The 8,693-nt window shown below is 38.5% G+C and overlaps 3 protein-coding genes and 1 long non-coding RNA gene across 5 annotated transcripts; 2 read left to right on the top strand and 2 right to left on the bottom strand.

Moving 5' to 3' along the window:
• Positions 1-9: 9 nt before the first annotated feature.
• Positions 10-1,260, top strand: LOC145731589 (uncharacterized). Its single transcript, XM_081983438.1, has 3 exons — positions 10-207; positions 355-508; positions 565-1,260. Exons 1-3 carry the CDS (start codon positions 118-120, stop codon positions 963-965), a joined length of 645 nt encoding a protein of 214 aa, XP_081839564.1. The 5' UTR covers positions 10-117; the 3' UTR covers positions 966-1,260.
• LOC145731585 (protein KTI12 homolog) lies at positions 954-3,010 on the bottom strand. The gene is made up of 3 exons (XM_081983432.1): positions 2,877-3,010; positions 1,759-2,817; positions 954-1,707 (listed from the first exon to the last, which is right to left on the bottom strand). The coding sequence occupies exons 2-3, from the start codon at positions 2,181-2,183 to the stop codon at positions 1,299-1,301; spliced, it is 834 nt and encodes a 277-aa protein (XP_081839558.1). The 5' UTR covers positions 2,184-2,817; positions 2,877-3,010; the 3' UTR covers positions 954-1,298.
• On the top strand, positions 2,983-4,572 carry hui (hase und igel). Of its 2 annotated transcripts, none has more exons than XM_081983441.1 (5): positions 2,983-3,117; positions 3,170-3,388; positions 3,583-3,654; positions 3,725-3,788; positions 4,345-4,572. In XM_081983441.1, the coding sequence occupies exons 1-5, from the start codon at positions 3,054-3,056 to the stop codon at positions 4,496-4,498; spliced, it is 573 nt and encodes a 190-aa protein (XP_081839567.1). In that variant the 5' UTR covers positions 2,983-3,053; the 3' UTR covers positions 4,499-4,572. The 2 variants fall into 2 exon arrangements, with proteins under 2 accessions (XP_081839567.1, XP_081839566.1); XM_081983440.1 differs by having other exon boundaries at positions 3,580-3,654.
• LOC145731601 (uncharacterized) lies at positions 4,363-6,259 on the bottom strand. The gene is made up of 2 exons (XR_014178832.1): positions 5,112-6,259; positions 4,363-5,044 (listed from the first exon to the last, which is right to left on the bottom strand). It is a non-coding gene; the product is annotated as an uncharacterized LOC145731601 (long non-coding RNA).
• Between the last annotated feature and the right edge of the window lie 2,434 nt (positions 6,260-8,693).

Genomic DNA, 8,693 nt, shown 5'->3' with positions numbered 1-8,693 from the left:
ATTACTAAAATAGATAATGTCAATAAGATTCGTGAAATAAATGTAACGTTTTAAAAGCTACTATTAAGTTAAAATATTTAAGCGAAAATTACTCAAATTCTTAAATTTAAAGCAAAAATGTTGTTTAAACTTGTTATTGTTACGTTGTTCACACTTTGTTCGGTGACAAATGCAAAAAGTTCAACACACAAACAATTAAACTTTATGGTAAGTATTAAAATCATGCAAATGTGCTTAAAAGGAACAGATTAGGTTGGAAGTATTTACAAACAGTATTAAAGTGAGAGAATCAAAGTTTTGTTTAGTAGACCTACTTCTAATAATGCTAATAGCAATATTTAATCCTGACTTTAGAATTTTCTCCCAGTGGATAATTATCCTGCACCACCCACATTTGAGAAGCCTTTATACCAAGCAAGTTTGAGCCCTAACAACACATTACTGTTTCTGGACGGTCCAATAACGATCAACAATTTCCTAGACGAAATGTACATAGTGATTAGCTCTGGTAAAACAACTCACTCCCCCCACCCAATCAAGCTTCTAAATTATTTATTTAAATAGGTAATTTCGCGGACTTCCAAACCCACCTAGTCGATACCGATCACCCCTACAAGAAAATCGTACAACTGGAACTGATAATTTCCCAACCATTAACCAAAAGTTTTGAGGTTCTGGTGGTGGAAGGACTGGACGGCAATTTGACACCAATCTGCAGGACGTGGGTACTTTTACAGACGAACATTAACGAAGTGGATATGTACCAAATGACCTTCACCATGGACAGCCAGGAATATATTGTACTCAATTATTTTTACTTTAAATGCTTCCTGGGATTGTTAACTATAACTGGGTTGTTGATTTTGATTATTGAGTTGCACGAAGTGATAGTAAACTTGCGCAAACACCGATCACGATTTATACCCTATCAACAGTTGGATGGAAATGAACAATTTTCAATCTAATAGTTAATTTTATGGTTATACTATAATAAAGCAAAATTCTTGGATGTATTTAACAGTTTTCAAATGTAAATGACAGATTTCTTCTAAAGAAGCTATTTAAAAGTGGTAAAGACTAAGTTAAGTTAGAAATTAAGATTTAACAGTTCCTTACAGACACCAAAAGTTTCCTGGAGGTGATATCAAAGAAATTTAGTTTTAAAAATTGGAATCTTCTTAAAGATACTCTGTTTTACAAAAAAGAGTGATTCAAATTCTCCAAATGCTTGTAAGACAAATATACAGCTTTAAAAACCAATTTTCCTGTTTTGTTTTACACACTTAACTTTTAAAGATTTAAAACTTGTTCAAACTAGTCCTCAAATACTGCACAAACAACTCTGGAATCTTATCAATTTCAGGTGTGTGCATTTTTGAGTATGTGATATACTGTCTACGCAACATCATTAATTCTTGCACACTGACCTGAGGTACTGCAACCCCTTCACTACACCCAACCACATCAATTTCACTCTCTCCTACTTTCTGAGCCTCAATTAGTCTGTCTGTAATGCTTTTTGTGATACGGTCCAAGTCATACAGGAAATTTGTGGAGCTCAATGGTGGATTCTCAGTGCTTTGGTTAGGTTTAGGTGGAGCCTTCTTGAACAAACTTGCATAGATGGTAGCTAGGTCAAGGGTTGCTTCTGGGTAGGTAGTGTAAAGTGGGCTATCCCAGCGGTTTTTTCCGTGAGGATCCTCATATCTGCATTAACAGTTTTAGCTCTCCTTAATAAAGGGTTAAGTGCGAACTTACCTCATAACTAGAGAATCAAATGTCTCACGTGAGTATTTCTCTAAAGGGTCAGATCTGCTGTCATTAAATTCCCAGGCTTGATCGCGATTAATCTCAGTGTGCACAGTACACTGAGTGTTCCTGTTTGCTTTAGTGCCGCAATACAGCTCATATCTGTACCCTTTAATGTAGTTCAACCCGTCCAAAATAACTACATTGCTGGGAGTGATCAAACGCAACGCTTCGCTTTTAAGTAAGCCTCGGATAAGTTTTTCCTTGTTTGAGTCCAAGTATACAGCATTTTTGTCCAATCCTGCCTTGGTTATTTGCTCATACTCACTGACTAGGAGCACTTCTTTGCCCTGGGCTTCAAAGAACGATTTTAGCTCCAATGACCGGGTGGTTTTACCGCTACTAGGCACTCCCGTCATTATTATTAAAGGCATTTCAGGGCAATTACGTATTTACAGTAACAAAAACACTTTTTTAAACATTTACAGCTAAATGTTAACATGGAAAATTAAGTAAGGTTAGAAAACTAGGTTAACTCAAATTGACAGTTGACAACTAAACGTGCGATCTTTGTCTACCTTGTGAGAGTAGAAAGAGAGAGTCTAATGACGTTTCATAGGAGTGTAAGCGCTTTCGCAGTTTTACACTTGTCTGAGTTAGAGGGTTTTTTCTCAGAAACTAATTAATATTTTGCATGTTTCATTATTAAGACCATTTGGGTACTTACAAAAGTCAATTACGCTAAGATATGTGTAAATCAAAACATATTATACAGATTTTCTTGCGTCCCGGTTTTTTTTTATAAAATTTTGTGTGGTGGGCAATGGCAATATCTGGAAAACCGGAACCACCATCATAAACCTTGCAGATAACCAGACGGGACTTTTTTTTATAATTATATAACCGTGACAAGGTCCGCCGATTTAATTAGATCTCAAAATCGATTGTTTAGATTTGTGTCTGATCATCATGTACCCGGCTAGTTCCAAGAAGTCTTTTCAGATGTACAAACATATTTTGAGGCGTCTTGGCGACCTTGGAAAGCCACAGTTTCCACTAGGAAACTTCCTCAAATTAACAATACAAAGAAAGGTCAAAAAGTGGACTTAAGTCTTGGACAAAACGACTCACACGCTGAATATAAGTAAACAATAGAAAATCGGTAATTCCTCTTTTTTTTTGGTCGTCGTAAATCCATTGGTAGGGGAAATTAATCTTCGTCCCGCATCGATCATCACCTATTTCAGTCCACGCGTTTAGCACTTAAAAACCAGTCGAACCGACTCTGTATACTCATTGTCATCATGGTAACCGCCAAGTTTGTTCTAGTGTTTGTTTTGGTCGTTGTCACCGCTTCCTGCGTTTATGGTACGTGTTTCAACACTAAAAAAACTCACCCTTAACAGTGGTTTGATTATAGGTGGGGGTGATTACGTCCCCAAGTCGTACTACGTCATCGACCACTTTGGTCACCAATCGCAACCAGTCTACGTGCGAAGCAAAAGAGACCTGATGAACATCATCCCCCTGTTTCGAGTGAAAAGGGGTGGAGGTGGTTCCGCTTCCTCCGGAAGTTACGCCTCGGCCGGAAGTAGCGCCAATGCGGGTGCAGGCGCAGGCGCTCCCGTTTACTTCAACGGTAAGTAACAAAATTCAAATATTTTTAATTGAATTTTCAGTCACGTTTTGGCGATTTTACTGTAAATGTACGATTCCCACACACAAAACGTTTCTAGAATTTAGATTTCTAGATCAAACTGTAAATTCACACTTGAGTAGTAAATATAGAATATACAGAGTGTCCTTGTAAACTATCATAAATATTTTCAGAAGATCAAATCGCCAACTTGGCCAACCCAGAACATATTTTAGGACAAGTGCAAAATCTAATCAACAACATCCCCGGTAAGCAAGACACTTTCACCCCCTGACTATACATTCAAAATGGTGGATTTCTTACCTCAATTTGTTTCAGGTGGGCCGGCTAGTGGACACAGTTCAGGAGGATTAGGCGCCGGACAACAGGCCGGATATCAAGGGTAAGTTTCGGTTAAAGTTATCCACTGGTTAAAACTTAACTAAAAATAAAGTAAATATAATCACAACAGTGTTTGAGCAGCTTATGATTGGTCAAGAAAAAGCAGCAAGCTGAAAGCTGCTTTTTTGGACCAATCACAACTGACTGCACTAAGATTTACGCAAATGTGAACATACAAGTTACCAGAATAGTATAGTGACTTTGATTAATTATTAACATTCAGCTGATCTGTGAATCTTTTAGCTTGTAATATTACGTCACTAGAACTGCTTAGCCAAAACTGTCGGTTAAAGTTACCAGAAGGTTTTTTAATTTCAATTATAACTAAACCAGACTTAAATGAATCATTTGAATTAGTAACAACATCCGAGACTAGCAAAACAAAAGCGGAATTTCTTTGAAACTGGTATAAACAACAATTTGCGGTTTATGGTAAAATCAGTATTTAAATTGTTCATTAACATATTCGGATCCATCGTTAAAAATAATTAAATGGGAATTTCCGTATCAGGTGTGACCGTGTGACGTTATCTAAACAAACAATTTTTTTAATACAGACCTGTGCTGTTTTCGAGATTCGGGGAAGCCCAAGGGACGGGGGTGCACGTGTCAGGGCAGGCCCAAGGCCCCAACGCCGCCTTCTCTTCCAGTTCCTCCAGCGTCGACGACCAGGGTAAAATTAAGTATTCGGTTCAGTCCGGAAAGTACTAGAATAACGAAAAAACCAGTTTCTTACAGATGATTTTATAATAACGTGTAATTTGTAAATAAAAATTTTATTACTATGTGCGAGTGTAGGCAACCAACATTGCACCCCAATTTACAGTACACTGTTAGAGGATTGTTGAAGGAACTGTCAACAGGTGGCGCCCTGTGAACTAATGTGTTTGCAGCTCATAGATGGTGACACTGTCCGTCTAATTCTGGCATTCTATAATAGCGTCCCACCCAAAGCTGTCTAAAGTGTCGACATTTCAACCTCAACGGTTGCATCATCAGGTTCAATGGTCGTGGCAGACAATGGCACAGTTCAGCGACCAATCACAACAATTTCGCACATCAAAAGGTTTCACAATGATGAGGTCAAGCCCGGATTGGTGTGATTGGTTGAGCAGATACATCAAGTAACTCTATGGATAGTGCCATTTTGTTTTCTTTAGTGCTTTAGTGCATTTTTTGAAATATGACATTCAGGCGTGGCCATTTTGTTTATATGGCCAATGAATATCAGTTTGGACGCCATTTTAACCTTCCTTCCTAAAGGGACAAATTTGTGGTCCAGAAACATTTAAAGTTCAGTGTGAAATTTCAGTAATGTTTCTACCGTAACGTAACTTTTATGTAACTCAGGCCGTTATTATTGTGTTTGTGAGTATTATCCAGGTCAACTTAACGTAGCATTAACGTAACAAAGCTTCTGTACGGGTGAAAATCCTCCGAGAGCGTCTCAAAACAGTCGAACAAACCGCGTCACGAAAACGCCCTTGAGAAGTCCTTTTACGCTAACATAAAACGAACTCTCTAGAACGAACCGACACCAAACGACAACATTCCATTTAGCCTACACGTAAATCGTTCGTCCTTTTCTATCTCCTGCCGTTTCGCTCCCCTTTCCGGCTGTCGATCCCAAGCGCTCAGACTGTGCCGGGTCGGGTGGCGCGAATCACATTCTAACCACTTAAAACCCTCACACGCCTGAAACAGCTGGGGAGTACATCCAAAACGGTCGGCCAGCCGGTTAATGGTAGCTCGAGGCGCGGCCGACTCGTGCACTGTTCAACTGGGCGGTTGTGGCGTGTCATTTAGAAAATAGAAACCACTCATCCGACTTGGCTTGCTTTGGAGATAATGTTGCACCCGTCGGTTTTGCTTTGCTTGCTTGGGAACGAGAACTTTTGTTCGGTTTTAAAGACTTCTTTGTGGAATTTCAATTGTTTTTGGAGCCTAATTAGCGTTTGGTTACGTTCGCGCAACGTACGACTTGCTGATGCTTACTATAATGACTCAGACATTAACAGGTTGCTGAATAATCACGTTGGCTGAGTCAACGTAAGCTAGTCTTTAAAATGGGTGTAAACATGGCTGCTTTGTATAGTAACAGTCTTGGAGTACCAGTCAAATGGTACTACCTACGCTGTAAACTTAACTGCTCGTTTTAAGGTCAGAATTTGCTGTACCATTCGGGCAAAATTTTCTTTCTTGTCGAATTGTCTGCGAACGGTACCACCAAGCAATGGTGGCCAATCTATTGTGGTGCACGTGGGTCTTGTAATTTTATTGCCCTCTAGTACAGTTGAATACAATGAACAGTACTATTACCCATGTGTCACGTCATCAACTCCAAATGTTTCATTTATAAGCATTAAGGGGGTACCACCACATGTTTGACTTAAATATCAGAGTCATGTGACAACTTGTTTCCTATTAAACAAGAATGAAATAATTAGATTTGGACTGTTTGGAAAACTAATCCACAATATATTGAAGAATTCTCTATATAACAGTTTAAAGTCCAATAAGACAAAAACTAAGTTTGATTTCACCATTTAGATGATAATCTGACAGTTATCACGTGACTGAGCTAATCCGGACACGTAAAGTGTCATGTGACAATTGTCAAATTTAAGTCTGATGCTTGCATTCTTCGATCGGTCACTAATCCACGTGATATTATTGCCATTTGTAAACAGAATGATAATGTGATATTTTATCCAAAGCACTCTTTGGGTAAAAACCGTAAATGGTACAGTGTCAATAAGGAAGAAATCACAAAAAGAAAACTGCTTATCAACAATCGAATCGATGGTGGGAATGGACACCGTGACGTCATTTGACAGTGTCCTACAAAATGCCAATAACACCACGTGATTAAGTGTCAAATGTTGAAAACCCTCTTTGTAACATATTGGTTATATTCACTAGCGCAAACTAAACTAACGCGATTATTCAGAAAAAAATGCTTTGCTACTGAGATACCAGTAAAATGTGATCACCCTATACAAATTTCCTGGGTTAAGGTAATCTGTACCTGGTGTAGGTAGGAGATTATTGCATCTCAGTTAAAAATTGTTCTTCTTAACAACGTTTCATTGCATCTTCAGGATTCAACTGATAATTAATAACATCTCTATAACTAAGTTGAAAAAAAAATCAGTATGCTCTAAATCTGGCCAGCGGTAAGGTTGATTCCCCGCTTATTGAATTGGATATTCAGTAATTGCAAGCACAAGCTGAATTCTACCGTTAAATAGTTAACATCGGACAGGAAAATCAATACACACGAAGCTGGGTGTGTGCACAACCTTTTTGAGTGAAAATGTTATACGAATCCATTTTGTGGAATAGTGAAGGTAATTTTGCTTCTCGTCTGTGTGACGCCAGTGGAACTAGGACTGTAGGGAGACCCCAATCAGGTAAAAAGTTGAAGTAACAATAGAAAGTTTCCGGTTTTTGTCCGTTCGATAGCTACACACAGTGTTTTGATGACGGACGCCACTGTCTGCCTAAAGTGGGCTTCGACCTTCCATGGAAAGCAGAATTAACCTCTCTACCCGTTTTCGTCATGCACAACAGCTCGATAGACCGCAGCCAGTACACGAAACGGAATATTTGTCTGTGTCGTTGTGGAGCCCGCAGATATCGTTCTGTCCTTGTCTACGTGACGCTTGGATTCGTATAAAATACGAACTAAATGCGATTTACACTGATCCGTTCTGACAAAGTTCCTACGAAAGTGGCAAGGCCCGGATAAAAGGGTCCAACTGACCCTTTGTCAGTGGGACGAACCCCCTAAGGGGGCTGTTCCTCTACGAAAATCAATACTACAAGAACATCAAGACTTGGCGTGACTCCATCGTATAAAGTTTCCTCATCCCCCCCCGGTTTTCTGGCCAATTTTCATCAGGGGAAATGGGATTTACAATCTTTCAGGTTTCTCTTCCGCAATATCTGCATTCAGTTCCTGGATTAGAACTGCAACTGGATCACACTAATCAACTCAATTTCCATGTTTGTTACATTAAACTTCTTAAAGTTAGGACCAAGCATGTTTTTCAATTTGACGTAAAAACTACGTTGCGGTGATGTAACCTCCACTAATTGACCAAGAAGTTTTCTGACTTCCAAGAGATTTTGGAACTAATTCATCACAAATTTCTTGATGAAATTACTCAATTAGCATCAATGTTTCATATGGTAAAACTTAGAAGAATATCTAATAGGTGAAGTTTAGACTGTGATAATCACTGCGGAGCATGCTATTCAAACATTCACAGTCTAGACGTAACAATCAAAATACGGTTTATTCCAAATCCACAGTGTCGGTAAGTGGGGAAAGTTTTGAAAATAAAACGTTATTAGAGCCATCTAGAGACGCCATCTTGGTTTTTTTCATTTTTAGCCCGATATAAGTCTCTCAGATCGGATTGAGGAAGAAACATACTTGAAATCGTTAGAAGAATCTAAAAATAGAATAATATACAGGGTGATCCATTTAAAATAAGGAAGTTGCTCCAACTTTAAGTATCTACGGATAGAAACGTCTAAGATGGAGTTTCGTAAATGTTAATGGTAAAGTAGGCTGTGCATGCATATCATTTTGACTCACCATCAAGTGTGCTGAGCGAATCTGACGTCACGATAACGTAATTTGACAGTTGGTCAATATACTATTTTGTTCGATTACGTCATCGTGACGTCAAGTTTGCACCGCCTACTTTGGTGCTATTCAGGCAAAACTATTTTACGTGTATATCGGGGAACAAAATAAAATTATAAAAAAACATTCAAAAATTATTTTAAAAACTTTTTTTGCACTTTTTATGTTATCATTTTTCAAGACGTTTTTCTGCTCTTGGTACCAACCTTGATAAACACGAAAAACCAAGAAAAAACCGTTTTCTGGCAA

This window comes from Ips typographus, linkage group LG7 (genome assembly GCF_016097725.1).
Source record: "Ips typographus isolate SLU linkage group LG7, UJ_Ityp_2.0, whole genome shotgun sequence".
In the NCBI taxonomy this organism is placed as follows: Eukaryota; Metazoa; Arthropoda; class Insecta; order Coleoptera; family Curculionidae; genus Ips; species Ips typographus.
Note: the sequence above shows the minus strand (reverse complement) of the source record. Positions and strands in the feature narration are given on the sequence as shown.

What these genes read in the sequence shown, in the direction of transcription:
- LOC145731589 (XM_081983438.1), top strand. Translation starts at nt 118, where the DNA reads ATGTTGTTTAAACTTGTTATTGTTACGTTGTTCACACTTTGTTCGGTG. An exon ending in ACAAACAATTAAACTTTATG is followed by an intron (nt 208 to 354) that starts GTAAGTATTAAA and finishes TCCTGACTTTAG; the next exon opens with AATTTTCTCCCAGTGGATAA. An exon ending in GTACATAGTGATTAGCTCTG is followed by an intron (nt 509 to 564) that starts GTAAAACAACTC and finishes TTATTTAAATAG; the next exon opens with GTAATTTCGCGGACTTCCAA.
- LOC145731585 (XM_081983432.1), bottom strand. Translation starts at nt 2,183, where the DNA reads ATGCCTTTAATAATAATGACGGGAGTGCCTAGTAGCGGTAAAACCACC. An exon ending in TTTGATTCTCTAGTTATGAG is followed by an intron (nt 1,708 to 1,758) that starts GTAAGTTCGCAC and finishes CTGTTAATGCAG; the next exon opens with ATATGAGGATCCTCACGGAA.
- hui (XM_081983440.1), top strand. Translation starts at nt 3,054, where the DNA reads ATGGTAACCGCCAAGTTTGTTCTAGTGTTTGTTTTGGTCGTTGTCACC. An exon ending in CGCTCCCGTTTACTTCAACG is followed by an intron (nt 3,389 to 3,579) that starts GTAAGTAACAAA and finishes AAATATTTTCAG; the next exon opens with AAGATCAAATCGCCAACTTG. An exon ending in CAACAGGCCGGATATCAAGG is followed by an intron (nt 3,789 to 4,344) that starts GTAAGTTTCGGT and finishes TTTTTAATACAG; the next exon opens with ACCTGTGCTGTTTTCGAGAT.